Source organism: Lepisosteus platostomus, chromosome 5 (assembly GCF_059453375.1).
Source record: "Lepisosteus platostomus isolate fLepPlt1 chromosome 5, fLepPlt1.hap1, whole genome shotgun sequence".
NCBI classification, from domain to species: domain Eukaryota; kingdom Metazoa; phylum Chordata; class Actinopteri; order Semionotiformes; family Lepisosteidae; genus Lepisosteus; species Lepisosteus platostomus.
In genome coordinates, this window is record NC_142615.1 from 52,990,503 (window position 1) to 53,007,350 (window position 16,848).

A 16,848-nucleotide genomic window follows, 5' to 3' on the forward strand; every position below is an offset into this window, starting at 1 on the left:
TCCAACCATTTATGTATAATGGACATACTGTATAATCAGAGATGTGTAATTGACGTATAATGATATACGTATATTAAAATTTCATTCTAGACCAATTACGGACCACATTTATACATCTAAGGTATGTGTTTAATCAATGTACTGTACATCAGGAAAATAAAGCATATGCTCAGTAGAGGGGTTGTCATATTTTGTCTGTTAATCAAACATAAACAACAATTATGGACAACCATTTTTTGCCAAGGTTGTGAATATTATAATGCCTTCAAAGTCACATTTAAACTTTCTGTAAAATTTAAAAAAAACACAGAAATACAAGCGGGCACTGATTTGTGTTCATGATACTCAAATGTAACAAATCCTGCTCTGGAAATTGTCTCTTCTCCCCTTGTGAGCCACAATCCCACCAAAAGGTCTCTGTGTGTCTCTGTTTGGGAGATGTCAAGATGCTGAGTCTGTGCTGTGCTTCAGTGGCAGGTGTAGAAGACACGCTGTTGTACACGGAATGCAAATTGAGCTCCTTGGACATGAAAACTGACAGATGGTTAAACCTTCTCTCAATAAACAGGAGATCCTGTGTCCGAAGTCCTGAGGTGTCTTTCTTCCTGTCTTGTCATACAGAATGTATCATTAAGGACGACCACATATGGCTTGATTTTGTTAAATGCAAGTATTTATTTCCTTTCTTGGAACCACTTGTTTTTCGAGAATTTCTAACAATTTGTGAAATATGAAATAGAAATCTTGCTTATAAGTGCAGAAGAAATACTGCCAGTTGGCAAGAGAACGACACCATTTTTTTTCTTTAACCAAAAACCTGCATAGGGAGATAAAAATCCAATTGAAAAAATCCACTTGAGAAGTTTTCGTTGGGAAGGATGGTTGTGGAAGGGCAAAAAAATCCATCTGTTCCGTTACGAACGGCGAAGGTCGCAGGTGATTCACTCCTCTTGACTAGGTGGCGCTAGGAAGTGCAGAGAAGTTTATGTCCGGCTGAAGAAACTCCTCTTTCTCAGCTCCGCTTCTCTATTGTTTTGAAGTTGCGGCCGCGCTAACGAATGACGTCATTATACTACGCGACCCTGCATGTACTTCAACCACGTGTGGGTGACTGAATAATTTTCTTTAGATAACGAAAGTTGTTGTTTTTCTTTAAAATAACTTCAGGTTCTGAATACGTAACGTCTTGTCGACTATGTTTATGCTTGAACAGAGCACAGCCCTGACAACAGGATCTGTGAAGAATAAAAAATAAGTTGTTCTGTTTAAACTTCGGAAGTCAGTCTTTGTTTCTGACCGACTCTGAAGAAGGATGGCGGAGTGCTTGTTAAATCTGCAAACCCAGCTTGACTCGTTCATGCACGTTTTGCTCAAATCGATCGTGTATGAAGTGTCAGAAGTTTTTGGAAACAGGATGTCTGACACCGAGAACGAGTTTCAAGACAAACTCCGCAATATCTCCCAGATCCTGGTGAGACGGGCCGTGTTTAAAATCACACAGTGTGTGGAGGACAGTGTCGGGAGTGAAATGGCGCAGCTGAAGAAGGAAAACGAGAGCCTGAAGTGGAGATTGCAGCTGTGGGAGAAGGAGTCGGGAGCAGAAGGATATCAGGGACCGACAGATCATATTGGATACACGCTTCCCTGTGAAGTGACTGCAGGAATAAAAGAAGAAATGGACACGAAACTAGAGCTGTCAGGTCAGTGTGGTGACTTGTATGTAGTCGGGGTCTGTGCGAGTTTAAAAACAGTGTCTTTAACTTCCTCACTGGTGAGAGTATAGTGGAGAGATGCAGAGTGAAGTGGGAAAGACTTGTGTGTTGTAGCAACGGGATTCTTTACTGGAAACTAAACTGTTTTGTCTGGTTACGGTAATAAACACCTCGTTCAGATTCAGCAATTGTTTCACTGAATCAGTGAATAAATACAACGTCATTAGGAAAGAAAACGTATAGATATTGATTTTACGTCGTATTGGCTTTTTATATATTTACTGATGATTGTGTATATAACAATAATTTTAATCGGTTTAAGTATTTCAGTCCTCCGGTCCTCCTCTTCTCAATGCAGTCTTAATCTTAATGTACTGTAGTGTCCAGTCGGTCAGTGAGTCTGCATTAACCCCTCTCTCTCAGTGAACTTGAACTTGAACTTTATTGCCATATGTAACCGGTACTGGTACAATGGAATTCTTACTTACAGAAAGTCTCTCGATTGTAAAACAAGTGTAAAAAACAAAACAAAGTGCAAACAGTGCATCAAGACAATGTACAAACAAACAATAGACAATGTGCAAGTAAACATGCAGACAGTGACAGTGGCTCTGTGGCTAAGGATCTGCGCCTGTGGCTGGAAGGTCGCAGGTTCAAATCCTGCGGCCGGCAGAGGAATCCTACTCCATTGGGCCCCTGAGTAAGGCCCTTAAACCCGACTGCTTCAGAGGTGCTGTACAATGGCTGACCCTGCGTTCTGACCCCAAGCCTCTCTCCCTGTCTGCTTGTCTCATGGAGAACAAGCTAGTGTATGTGAAAAGATAAATTCCTAATGCAAGAAATTGTATAGGGCTAATAAAGTAATCTTATCTTATCTTAAACAACTCATCTGTCACTGTACTAGCATGTCCATGTATATAGTGTAAATTACAATAAAAACAGTGATACAATTTAACTTTTCTTGTCTTGCTTTTTTTCCTCTTTGTACTTATATTGATGTTCATGCTGCATGATAACTAGTGACTAGTTCCCAAAGAGCAGCTCAGCTGCGTGCTGTTAAGACTTGAATTTTTGGGGATTCCCACATCATTTACATTTTTATTTATAGTATTTGATTTTTTTTTCACAGCTGACTGGCTATACATGAATTTGTGTAAAAATACATAACGTAAAATATGAGTCTGCTGTATTTTAAATCCTTTTTCAAGTTATGTGTTCAGAGATGAAGTGTGTTTGAATCTGTGATGTATATCAAGTTCTGAAAATGAGTTTTGAAAAGTTAATTTACTTACTACTGTTGTGTCATACAAATGACAAAGTTCAGGTGTCAGTGAAGCAGAAGTCTCTTTATTTCATATGCATATGGAAGTCTGGCTTCCAACCACCGGACTTAAAAATAAGTAGCTAAAGATGTTCTTTTATACCTTTAAACAAACAAGTTACTATGACGCATTCTAAACAAATGATAAGACAGCAACACATGCCGATTAATTATATCTAAGTTGCAGACTAGACAACAGTTAGTTCTTTTCACGTTCTGGGCGTACAGCCAGCTTACCAAATACATGCCCTTTACCTTACTGATCAAGAACAGGCAGCATCTTTAAATATTTGGGCACAAAGCTAACTTCAAGACACTAGACTTCATAGTTTGCAAAATACAAAAAAATACAAAAACAAAAAAATGATATTATCATCTCACTTCCCAGGTCTCTCCCTTATCTCTTCACTGCTAAATAACGTCTTTGCTTAAAATTTAAATTTTAAGCTAGTACTTTTTGTGTGGATATTACTTCCTTTTGAGCACTACTCGAAGCTCGTGTTAAAACTCAGGGCTCAATACTCCACCCTTTACTTTTCAGCATTTACATGTGTCCACTTGGTCAGCTTTTAAGGTCACATGGCCTCAACTGTCATTTCTATGCTGATGATTTTCACCTAGACGTCCATACCAAACCTGACACTGATGTGGCTTTCTCTATTTTATCGAATTGCATCTCCGACAGAAAAAACCTATGTGACTCAGAATTTCCTTCATCTTAACTGTGACAAGACTAGAGCCATGCTTATTGGCACCACCCACAAACTTTGTAAAACCAATGCTCTAGACCTATCCGTAGATAGTTCTGTACTTGAGCTTCAGTCTAAATTGAAAACCCGAAGATGATATTTAACTCAGACCTGACATTGGACCCATATGTGCAGCATATTGTCAAAGCATCTTCCTTTCACATACTATACAGCCACCTTTGAAGGTTTTATATACAGATGCAGCCATTCAAAACGCGTGAGGTACACCATGGTACAACATGGTGGGCGTGTCGCATCAAAACACGGTATGATGCAGTGTAACGTGTCATATGACGTCATATCGGAAAGTATCCGGAATCACCTTGTAAAACTGCCAGGAGGAGCTATTAAAGGTTAACTCTCATGTACAGCATTTGAGCTTTTAAATTTAAACTGTATTACAGCATGTTAATCATCAGTCATTAAAAAGTTAGTATATTTTTTGAATGCAAGATTGTTCAGTTGGGCAAAAGTACACAACACAACCTTTATCATAAATATTTTAATTATGCAGAAATATTTTATGCATCAAAGCCTTTACCGAAGATATCACTAATAGTATTAATGAATGACCTTGGATAGGCTGTAAACTCAAAGTATTACGCTGGTCCACATTATTTGTAACCGTCATTTTAAATGAAAATACTTTTATTTTTTCATCGACAAAAAGTAACACCACAGCATTTCGTTGATCTAACTAACAAGAATGGGACATTAGCTAGACAATATGATAAAGGAATAAATGACTTTTTTGGTTTATTTCTTTAGCACATTTATTTGAACATTTCCATCGATTGTACAAGCACTGAAAAACTGCCAAATCCCTAGTTCGTCGGGCATTTTCTTTTACTATAACAGACATAAAAACTCCCTTGCTTTTAACAGAGCATTTCATAATTTCTAACAACGAAAATGATTTAAACTGCGACACTTTTATATCAAGAGCTCAAAATATCACAAGGATCCTCAAGAGATCAACAAAGACAACAGAAAAAGATATGTGTATCAGATACTGTACATGAGAATCCAAGCTTTTTTTATCTACGCTAAGAAGTAGTCTTTAAAATTTCTTCATCACACAGTGAAGTCAAAATTCCGGGATGTGCGTATATTAGAAAATATAGGACTTCTTCGAATGTGTGTCAGGCAATCAGACTTTGGGACCAGAATTATCAGTTTTATTAAATGTCTTTTTGATACAATCAGACAAATGCAACATAAATTGTTATCTTTGTCTTTTAAGTATCTTAATAAACTACCAGCATAGCTTTCTCCCCGTTTAGATTTATTTTTCTTGGGATTTTGGGATCAAACGTGGGAAGATTAAATTGTAATCATTTTTATTTTTTAAATACATTTTAGGAAAGTGTAATCTATACTAAAAAGCTGTATTTATTTTAATGATTCCCTCTCGCACTCCAAAACATACTGGTAGGTTAATCGGCTTATATAAAAACTGGCCCTGGTTATGTGTGTTTGTGTCTGTCTGTCCTGTGATGGACTTGCGCTATGTCCAGGGTGTATTCTGCCTTGTGTCCGTTGCTTACTGGGATAGGCTCCAAATCCTCTGTACTGGATAAAGAGATTAGAAAATGGATGGAAGTAAAGGCACTGTGTGGATGGAACTATACACAGTGTTAGAAACCCACTGTGAGATGGCAGCATCTCACTGAGGATAAATTATTTTATAGGGCTGGCTTAAGGAAACAGCCTTTCCACCTCTCTTGCACATCAATAGCCATACCTAGTTAGTTATTTCAACAAATCTTAAGATGCTGGCTCTGTGGATCCGCATCAGCTATGTTTGTCCATTCCTTCAATTCATGTGCATCAAACACACAGTTCAATGCTAGCAACTACACAAAATCTAAAAAACAATCCTCATTTCAGTATCTATGTAAACATACAGTCTGTTAACTTCTTCATCTTCATCAAAAGTATGCCTAACCCCATCAGGTTGTGTTCTTGTTATCAGTGTATTCCTCAACTTTCCTCAAATTATCTTTTTCCTACCAACATCTCTAGTCTTATATCCTGCAATAACTCAGCCAACACTTAACCCCTCAAAAGCTGCATGTGTTAATTTCTTTAAATCACAAATATCATATGTAAATACTGGCCATGTAATACTCTGCGTGGTGGAATAATAGTTTATTTTAAAGGGAACTAGAGAAACTAGGAACTAGAGAAATCAAGAAAGCCATTTCTTTCTAGAATTAATAAATGCACATCCTGTTCACTGGGGAAATTAAATCCACACTTTAATATGCATCTTTAATATGTTCAGAATTTGACAGCGAGAATCCTGATCGGGATGCATTACGCCTGTCCTTGCACTGGCTTCCTATCAGGTTTCGAGTCAACTTCAAAATCCTCATCCTCATTCAGTACCTATCTGGCTTATTATCTGTCTACTCCCCACCTTTGTCCGTCTGACTCTGGTCTTATTGCTGTCTTCAAGAACATCTACATTCTGTGGGTGACAGGACCTTCTCTAGCTGCACCCCAGAGCTCTGGATTTGTATCCCCAGTGATATCAGTCACCTACCCTGAGTGCATTTAAATCTAACCTCAAAACCTTTTTCAGAAGACTTAGTGTCTGTATCTGCTTCATTTTCTAATTGTGGTAGCACTTCTAACTGCTTGTCTTTCTTTTATGTATTTACTTTGTAATCTGTGGTCCTTATAACTGTTTTTACATCTACTGTATTGCTTTATTGCTTTGTCACTCTTCTCATTCGCTCTTTGCTAAATGACTTTTCATACTAATCTGATCAATCTAATTGCTTATTTTCTGTGCTTTCTCTATCCTGTTAGATTTACAATTATTCTGAAATTTTTCTTCTTGAAATGACTCATTTTTAAATACCTTTTTTCACTGTTAATATCTCGCAGCAACTATGCGACAAAATATACACTTAGCTCAACCTGACAGTTCATCCTGCTACCAACATTAAATAAAAAAATCTTTAGATTTCTATATTTGTCTTTATCTAGTGGTTTCATTAGTGACACAGGCTAAACTTTCTTGGAAAAATATATTTTATGTGTTGCGAAAAACTGACTTGCTTTAACAAAATATATTTACAGATCCTTTCGCCTGGCAATCTACCTGAATGCCCAACTATCTGTGAAGCCCTCCATGAAACCATGTCTGCTATTAATTCATTTGGATCTCACTGACAGAATTGCTGTTTTTTATGCGTGCTAAGTTTCTGATTCCTCACTCTGTTTCATGTGTAGAGATGGATAAGACTTTATTGATCCCAAAGGGAAATGGACGTACATGTTCATGAACATGTTTGCATGTTCTTTTGTAATATACACTTTTTGTGATTTTTTTGTATATCTAAGCAAGTGTTCCTGCATCCCTCTTCTGCACTATGTATAGTCATGGCTTTTTTCTGTTTGCTTATTTCAAAGTAACACCTGCTCCATTTCTAAAACTTTTTGCTCTTGTGCATTTTTGTATTTTTTACACCTCTAGCACTTTAACGTCCTGAATTTATATTTGCCTTAATTTGTAGGACGAATTTTAGTTTTAGCCTTAAAAAGCTTCAGTTTTCACTATCTTTTGTTTCTTGTCCTTCAACTGTTATTATTGATCATCGAAGTATTGTACTTGACATGACTTGATTCACCCTTTCCTGAACGTCTGTGAGTGGCAGAGATAGTGCTGTCTCTGGTGCGATCTTTTGCAGCTGACATTTCACTGTTTTAAACGAATAAGAAATTAGATTGCTCATAAATCACTTATTCTAAATAAACACAGCGTAATTGCTCTCTGAAAATGTTTTCTTGTTCGTTTTGGAGACCTTGATCGAAACTGATTTTAGATGTCAGAAAGGATTTATTTTCTCTGTGTATTTCTGTGTGCGTATTTCCTACATTGCTTTGTCGAGATTTTAACTTTATATTTAGGCTCAGATTTCAACTATAAATCTCACACTAATTACTAGCGGTAAATACTGATGTTTTGCTCCCTCTTACCACAAAAATCTATATGTATTGTATCTGGGATGACCTAATTTTTGTATGTGTACCTACTGTGATTCGGAAACGGAACGGTTAAAGATGGCGACAAGTCAGGCACCCAGAGGGAGGGGGAGAGGGGGTGCGTCTTCCTGCCTCCATAACTAAAATTAGGCTGGGCAAACGATTTTTAAATTTTTTTAAAAAGAAATAAAAAATGAGATATAATGATGTGTTCCTGCTTAACTTAGACATTGCACGACTTTAAAACCTATAAAAATGGGTTACGACAGTTAAAAACCACTTTTTATGCGCAAAAAATGGGTGATTTTTCTTCCTCGTGATCAGCTCAGAATCTCTGTGTACGCTGTAAGGTTTTTACTTCTTAATTAAACGTTTAAAATACACGAATTTCATAAAGACAACACACGTTTCGAAGAGAAAAAATCCCATTCTTTTCTCTTCCTGTTGTGTGAAACTCATCAGCAGGTCTTTTTTTCCCAATCAGAGGCTCTGAAAATAGCGTACCGCCCACTGCGCTCCGTCAGAGAGGGGCGCGGCACCGAGAGAGGGAGGAGGCGCGGAGCGCAGCAGTACAGAACGAACGTTCTACTGCCTGGAGCGCTTATGGCAGCGATCGCGTCTGCATTTATAACTTAGTTTTTAAAATTAATCAAGCAATATGAAGCATCTCTTTTTACTTTTAAGTCACTTAATTATCATTAAGCACAGCTTTCTCACCACCTAGACTACTTTTTGATACCATCCTTAGACAAAGCAGAAACTTCTTGTTCTGTCTAATGACATTACAAGTGGAAAGATTACAGAATTTAATCGTCTTTAAATTTGTTACGTTATACATTTTAGAAACGTTTCATCCATACAAACACCACAAAACTATTCTCGATTGTATTTCTGAATGGTATCTTACACTTAGTTCACTGTTTTAATTACACCTAATTAAGAAAGTTAGGTGTTAGCATAAACTATTAGCAATCAATATTAAATTTAGCACTGTAATAAGTTGTTGCACTTTCCCCCGCATCTTGTAAAAATATATTTTCATTGTTCAAATATACATTAAATCTGACTAATTAAATATAATTCAAAATATTTTGCTAACAATGTTAACTGTTTATAAATAATAAATTGTATTAACTAAAGAGTAGGATGGCACAGTTGTTACTATGCTTTTTGTTTTGTTTCTTTTTCATAAATACAACAGTAGTACCTGATGTCTCAGCGCCTTTCAAAATTAAATTATGCATGCAAACCTGTGAACTAGAAAGATAACTAAGATATCCATCCATTTATAATGGTGGCAAAGTGGTTAGCATTGCTATCTTGGAGCACTGGGGTCCTAGATTCAATTCCTGCCATCCTGTGTGTGTGGGGTTTGCATGTTCTCTCTGGGTTACATGGTTTTTCTCCATATGTGTGATATGACTCCCTCTCGCACTCCAAAACATACTGGTAAGTTAATTGGTTTATGGGAAAACTGGCCCTGGTGTGTGTGTGTTTGTGTCTGTCTGTCCTGTGATGGACTGGCGCTATGTCCAGGGTGTATTCTGCCTTGTGTCCGTTGCTTACTGGGATAGGCTCCTAATCCTCTGTACTGGATAAAGAGATTAGAAATGGATGGAAGTAAAGGCACTGTGTGGATTGAACTATACACAGTGTTAGAAACCCACTATGAAATGGCAGCATCTCACTGAGAATAAAATATTTTATAGTGCTGGCTTAAGTAAACAGCCTTTCCACCTCTCTTGCACATCAGTATCCATACCTAGTTATTTAAACAAATTGCCTCTAATTATAAACATCTTAATATGCTGGCTCTGTGGATCCGCATCAGCGATGTTTGCCCATTCCTTCAATTCATGTGCATCCAACACACAGTTCAATGCTAGCAACTACACAAAATCTAAAATACAATCCTCATTTCAGTATCTATGTAAACATACAGTCTGTTAACTTCATCATCTTCATCAAAAGTATGCCTAACCCCATTAGGAAGTGTTCTTGTTATCAGTGTATTCCTCAGCTATCCCAAAATTATCTTCTTACCAACATCTCTAGTTTTTTATCCTGCAATAACTCAGCCAACACTTAAATCTCGAAAAGCTGCTTGTGTTCATTTCTTTAAATCACAATATCATGTGTAAATACTGTCCATATAATACTCTGCATTGTGGAATAATAGTTTATTTTAAAGGGAACTAGAGAAACTAAGAACTAGAGAAATCAAGAAAGGCTTTTTTTTCTAGAATTAATAAATGCACATCCTGTTCACTGGGGAAATTAAATCCACACTGAGCAATCTTCAATATGTTCAGAATATGACAGCGAGAATCCTATCAGGGATGCATTACACCTGTTTTCAAGTCCTTGCATTGGTTACCTATCAGGTTTCGAGTCAACTTCAAAATCCTCATCCTCATTCAGTACCTACAGTATATGGCTTATTATCTGTCTACTCCCCACCTTTGTCCATCTGACTCTGGTCTTCTAGCTGTCCTCAAGAACATCTACATTCTGTGGGTGACAGGGTCTTCTCTAGCTGCACCCCAGAGCTCTCAATTTGTATTCCCAGTGATATCAGTCACGTACCCTGAGTGCATTTAAATCTAACCTCAGAACCTTTCTTTTCAGAAGACTTAGTGTCTGTATCTGCTTCATTTTCTAATTTTGGTAGCACCTCTAACTGCTTGTCTTTCTTATATGTATTTACTTTGTAATCTGTGGTCCTTTTATCTGTTTTTACATCTACTGTATTGCTTTGAGATGCCACCTTTAATGGCACCTTTAATGTTGATATATCAAATAAAGTTTTTTATTATTGTTATAGAGAAACATGATCAGTTTTCCCTGGTCCAGATAAAAAGATCTAAAGCATACTAGTTTGTCACTCTTCTCATTCCCTTTGCTAAATAACTTTTCATACTAATCTGATCAATCTAACTGCCTGTTTTCTGTGCTTTCTCTATCCTGCTAGATTTGCAATTATTCTGAACATTTTCTTCTTGAAATAACTCATTTCTAAATACCTTTTTTCACTGTTAACATCTTGCAGCAAAGCTGCGACAAAATATACACTTAGCACAGTTCATCCTGCTACCAACATTGAATAACAAAATCTTAAGATTTCTATATTTATGTCTTTATTTAGTGGTTTCATTAGTGACAAAGGCTAAACTTTCTTGGAAAAATGTCTTTTATGTGTTGCAGAAAAAACTGACTTGCTTTAACAAAGTATGTTTACAAATCCTTTCACCTGGCAATCTACCTGAATGCCCAACTATCTGAGAAGCCCTCCATGAAACCATGGTTGCTATTAATTCATTTAGGGCTTATTGACAGAATTGCTGTTTTTTATGCATGCTAATTTTCTGATTCCTCACTCTGTTTCATGTTTATAGATAAGACTTTATTGATCGTGAAGGGAAATTGATGTACATGATGAACATGTTTGCATGTTCTTTTGTAACATACACCTTTTTGTGATTTTTTTTGTATATCTAAGCAAGTGTTCCTGCATCCCTCTTCTGCACTTTAGTCATGGCTTTTTTTCTGTTTGCTTATTTCAAAGCAACACCTGCTCCATTTCTAAAACTTTTAACTCATGTGCATTTTTGTATTTTTTACACCTCTAGCACTTTAACATCCTGAATTTTCATTTGCCTTAATTTGTAGAATGAACTTGAGTTTTAGCCTAAAGAAGTTTTCATTATCTTTTGTTTCTTGTCCTACAACTGTTATTATTGATCACCGAATTATTGTTCTTAACATGACTTCATTCAGCCTTTGCTGAACGTCTATGACAGGCAGAGAGAGTGCTGTTTCTGGTGCGATCTTTTGCAGCTGACATTTCACTGTTTTAAACGAACAAGAAATTAGATTGCTCATAGATCACTTATCCTATATAAACACAGCGTAATTGCCCTCCGAAAATCCTCTTTTTCTTGTTCGTTTTAGAGACCTTGATCGAAACTGATTTTAGATGTCAGAAAGGATTTCTTTTCTCTGTATTTCCTACATTGCTTTGTCGAGATTTTAACTCTATATCTAACTTTATATCTAGGCTCAGATTTCAACTATAAATCGTACAGTAATTAATAGCAGTAAATACTGATGTTTTGCGCCCTCTTACCACAAAAATATATATGTTTTGTAGCTGGGATGAACTTTATTTCATACGCGTAGCTACTGCGATTCGGACACGGACGGTTAAACATGGCGGCAAATCAGACACCCAGAGAGGGGGGGGGCGTTTTCTCGCCTCCATAACTAAAATGCCAAATAGGAGTGGCTTAAGCGACATACACAGTCGTGTAACTGACAGTTTGAGGTAGCCTCTCGTGTAAATTTCGCTTTGTTGCTGATAGGTTAAGCTTTCGAAACTCTGCCCCAAAGTCATGTGACTGATTTTTCGCCCTGTTTCGTTGGTTAAACGCAATGATCACATGCACCACCATGGTAACTGGGATGTGTAGTTTTTAATTCAGTTTGAATTATAACTGTACGTACTGTCTTCATATTTGGCCAGGGCTTTAAAGAGAGGGCGCGCCAAAAATATTCGATGCCGTCGTCCTGGAAGAATTTGACCTCAGAACGTTTGACTAGCCTACTGTATGTTCCTAAATTAATATCATTTATGACCTTCTATCTATCTATATACTTTCTTCTGCTCCTCTTCTTTTTATGCTCAGATACTAAAATTTCCCTTTAGCGGTAAAATTTCCTATAAATATTCAATACTAAGTGGATTAAAATGTGCACAGTAAAGAGATTAAATGATTAAATCTTTTCACTACCGACTAATGCACCATGAGTGCCCGTCGGTACCGTGCATTTTGAATGGCTGCATCTGTATAATAAAGTTTATTATTATTATTATTATTATTATTATTATAATAAAGGTCTTGTCTTCTTGTCCTGTGTTTTCAGGCTCAGAGGCCAGTGTTCTCCCTGATGCTGGGGAAAGGGCTCCTCTTGAACAGCAGCACAGTGAGGAGGAGGAGTGGAGCTCCAGTCTGATGCAGGAGACAGAGATCACTGCTGCAGAAGGGAAAGAGACACTCAGTGAGCAGCACACAGAGAGCAGACAGAGTGTGGAGGATCTGGACTCTGTGCCCATGATGAAGACGGAGCCTGAGAGTGGGACACCTGGACTCTTAGTATGTGATGCTTTTACAGAGAAGATTAATAATCAGGACACGAACAATATGTCACAAGGTTGTAATGAACTTTACTGTGTCTCTGTACAAGAGCTCAAAGAAGAACTGAGTGAGTTTAATCTTACAGATAAGGACATGGAGCCCCAGTTGATTGACCCCGCAGAGCTGAAGAAGGAGCCCCAGGTGATTCAGACTGCTGAGCTGCACACTGAAGGACACGATGGAGAAAACAAATCTCAGTTTCAGAACAGAGAGCAAAATCATTCCATGAAGGATTTGCAGAATAAGAAACCCCAGCATGATCAGACAATGAGGAAGAATCACTCAAAGCCTTGCTCAGATGGAGTGGACAAACTGCCATTACAACACAGGGATGAGCAGCCTTTTTGTCAGTCTAGCATTTCAAAAAACCTTCGCACAGGAGAGAAATCTTTCACTTGCCGTCAGTGTGGGAAGAGTTTTAGTCAGTCACACAACTTAAAAAGACACCAGGGTATTCACACAGGAGAGAGACCATTCAGCTGCAATCAGTGTGAGAAGAGTTTTAGAGACTCAAGTGCCTTAATAGTCCACCAGCGCATTCACACAGGAGAGAGACCATTCAGCTGCAGTCAGTGTGGGAAGAGTTTTAGTCAGTCAAGAACCTTAATAGTCCACCAGGGCATTCACACAGGAGAGAAATTATTCAGCTGCTGTCAGTGTGGGAAGCGTTTTAGTCAGTCACACTACTTAAAAAGACACCAGCGTATTCACACAGGAGAGAGACCATTCAGTTGCAGTCAGTGTGGGAAGAGTTTTAGAGTCTCAAGTGCCTTATTAGCCCACAATCGCACTCACACTGGAGAGAGACTGTTCAGCTGCAGTCAGTGTGGGAAGAGTTTTAGTAAATCAAGTAACTTAAGAGCCCACCAGCGCACTCACACAGGAGAGAAACCATTCAGCTGCAGTCAGTGTGGGAAGAGTTTTAGTCAATCACATGACTTAAAAAGGCACCAGCTTGTTCACACAGGAGAGAGACCGTTCAGCTGCAGTCAGTGTGGGAAATGTTTTAGTCTTTCAAGTAACTTAAGAGCCCATCAGCGCATTCACACAGGAGAGAGGCAATAGAAAACACTAGGGAGGAGATCACACACCTATCTACATCAGTGGAACTGCAGTGGAGAGGGTCAGCAGTTTCAAGATCCTGGGAGTTAACATCTCAGAGGACTTAACCTGGACCCACCACACTAAAACCATGGTCAAAACAGCACGGCAGCGCCTATTCTTTCTCCGTAGGCTAAAGAGGTTTGGCATGCCATCACATATCCAGGCCAACGTCTACAGGTGCACTATTGAGAGCACCCTGACTGGTTGCATCACTGCCTGGTATGGGAACTGCTCCGCCTGGGATCGCAAAGTACTGCAGAGGGTGGTGAAGTCAGCACAGCTCATCACCGGCTGTGAGCTACAAAACATCCAGGATATCTACTCAGCTAGATGTCTGAAGAAGGCCAGGTCCGTTCTCAAGGACCGCAGTCATCGCAGTCACAAACTATTTTCCCTCCTACCATCCGGTTAACGGTACCAAAGTATTCGGTCCAAGTCCAACAGACTACGGAACAGCTTCTACCTCCAGGCAATCAGACTGCTAAATAGCCAACCTCCAGCTCCTTTAGCAAATCACCTGTAATGGCTACATGGACACACAGTTTTCACTGTATTCAGCATAACTGCACTACTTGTATATATTGCATACACCATGGACACATAGCAGCTCTACTCATATTGAGTTTTATTAAATTTCTATTACATCTGTTATTATGTAACCTTATTTTCATAATCTCAATTTTGTGATTTTTGTGATTTCTGTGATTCTTGTGATTTTTGTGAGCTTGCAGAAAAGACATTTCATTGCCAGCAACTACTGCTGCATGCTCTGTTGTTGTGCATTTGATAAATAAACTTTGAAAATAAATTGTTGCAGTCAGCGTGGGAAGAGTTTTAGTGACTGAATCACCTTAAGACACCACCAGCGCATAAGATAAGATCACTTTCTCACATTAGGATTTTGTCTTCTCACAACACTCTCACTATGAGGCCCACAGATAGGAAGAGAAGCTAGGGGTCAGCATCTCTGGTGTAGTTGTGGTTAAGGGCCTTGCTCAGGGGCCCACCAGCATAGGATTTCTCTGCCAGCTGTGGGATTTGAACCAGCAACTTTCCACCCACAGATATACATCCTTAGCTACAGAGCCACTGCACCTAATCACACCAGAGAGAGACCTTCCAGCTGCAGTCAGTGTGGAAAGGGTTTTATCCAGTCAGGTGACTTAAAAATACACCGCTTTAGTCACCACTTTAGTTTTTGATTTAATCATAGTCTTAGTCAAGTCAACTGAAATGTCTATTAGTTGAAGTAGGTAACTGCGTCAGCATGTGACATCTGTTAAAGGTTCCTCAGCTGACACTGCGTTTTCTTCTCTTTTCAGCATGGAACAAACCTGTACTTGTTCCTAAAATGTCTATTAGTTACTTTGTAGTCACCCACTTTTGATTTAGTCTAGTCAACTAAATGTTGACTATAATTACTCTTACTTATGGTTGATTAGAACAGAATTGGTTCTAGTCATGCAGTTTACTTTATGTGTATAATAACATGTATAAAGATTTACATGTTTGGATGAGCGATTATATGAGCGATTACATTAGGATGAGCGATCCCTCCTCAGCAAAGGGCTCAGTTTTGTACCAGTTCCAAGGAAGCTGGACATCCCCCAGACCAATGTCGACCTTAACCGCTTTTACCGCAGGATCCGTCTCAGAGCACATTTTGCCGACAATTCCTCTTCACAGGCAGCTGATAACAACCCGGTTATTGATGTCATTAACAACATTAATCCCAAACAGAGCTGTTGGACTCCCTCCTCTGGCCGTTTTCCACCAGTTGATTATTTCATCAACCAATGCACTAATCAAGCTCCCAAGGCACTCTCTATACCCAGTAAACATAGGTCTAACCTCACCCAAGGAGAAAATCAGGCGCTCCAGTCTCTCCGCAACAGGGATGATATCGTCATCAAACCAGCGGACAAAGGAGGTGCTGTTGTGGTGTGGCATAAGGATCTGTATGTCTTTGAAGCCTAAACAACTAACTGACACTAACTGACACTTCTGCCTACCTCCCTCTCCAACAGGACCCTACCACTGACTACCAAAAGGAAGTGGTATCCACCATTTCCCTTCTTATCAGCGGTAACGAGCTCCCCCAGGAGGCGAACCGGCTCATCATGGAACATCCACAGGTATCTCAATTTTACCTCCTCCCCAAAATCCACAAACCGGACACCCCTGGACGGCCCATCGTATCAGCATGTAACTGTCCAACTACTTACATCTCAGCCTTTCTCGACAGCCTCATGAGACCGCTGGTTGAAGATCTTCCCTCATACATCAAAGACACCAACCACGCGCTCCAACTTTTCAATGATTTCCAATTTCAGGGTACCGAATGCCACATTTTTACCATGGACATCACATCTCTGTACACCGTCATTCCCCATAATGATGGCCTTACAGCCCTCAAGCACACGCTGGACAAACGCACAGTGCTTGATCCACCCACCCACACCCTGGTACGCCTTGCAGAATTGGTCCTCACACTGAACGCATTCTCTTTCAATAATCTTTATTACAAAAAGGTCAGTGGAGTTGCCATGGGCACCAGAATGGGACCCAGCTATGCCAACATTTTTGTCGGCTGGGTAGAAGAACGCTTCTTCGCTATGTCCCTGACTTCTATAAACGATATATTGATGACTGCGTTGGTGCCGCCACATGCTCCAATGATCAGCTTGAGTTCTTCCTGCACCATTTCACCAACTTCCACCCGTCCCTCAAATATACGGTTAACATATCTTCCACCACTCTTCCGTTTCTAG

General features: G+C 39.0%; 1 protein-coding gene across 2 annotated transcripts; it reads left to right on the plus strand.

Moving 5' to 3' along the window:
• Positions 1 to 1,067: 1,067 nt before the first annotated feature.
• On the plus strand, positions 1,068 to 14,890 carry LOC148669224 (uncharacterized). 2 transcript variants are annotated; one of them, XM_088632471.1, is made up of 2 exons: positions 1,068 to 1,700; positions 12,702 to 14,890. In XM_088632471.1, exons 1-2 carry the CDS (start codon positions 1,313 to 1,315, stop codon positions 14,036 to 14,038), a joined length of 1,725 nt encoding a protein of 574 aa, XP_088488597.1. In that variant the 5' UTR covers positions 1,068 to 1,312; the 3' UTR covers positions 14,039 to 14,890. The 2 variants fall into 2 exon arrangements, with proteins under 2 accessions (XP_088488597.1, XP_088488599.1); XM_088632473.1 differs by lacking the exon at positions 1,068 to 1,700 and having other exon boundaries at positions 12,793 to 12,931; positions 13,059 to 14,890.
• Positions 14,891 to 16,848: the final 1,958 nt, after the last annotated feature.

Coding starts and splice junctions, on each gene's coding strand:
- LOC148669224 (XM_088632471.1), top strand. CDS start 1,313: ATGGCGGAGTGCTTGTTAAATCTGCAAACCCAGCTTGACTCGTTCATG. Junction 1,701..12,701: donor CACGAAACTAGAGCTGTCAG/GTCAGTGTGGTG, acceptor CTGTGTTTTCAG/GCTCAGAGGCCAGTGTTCTC.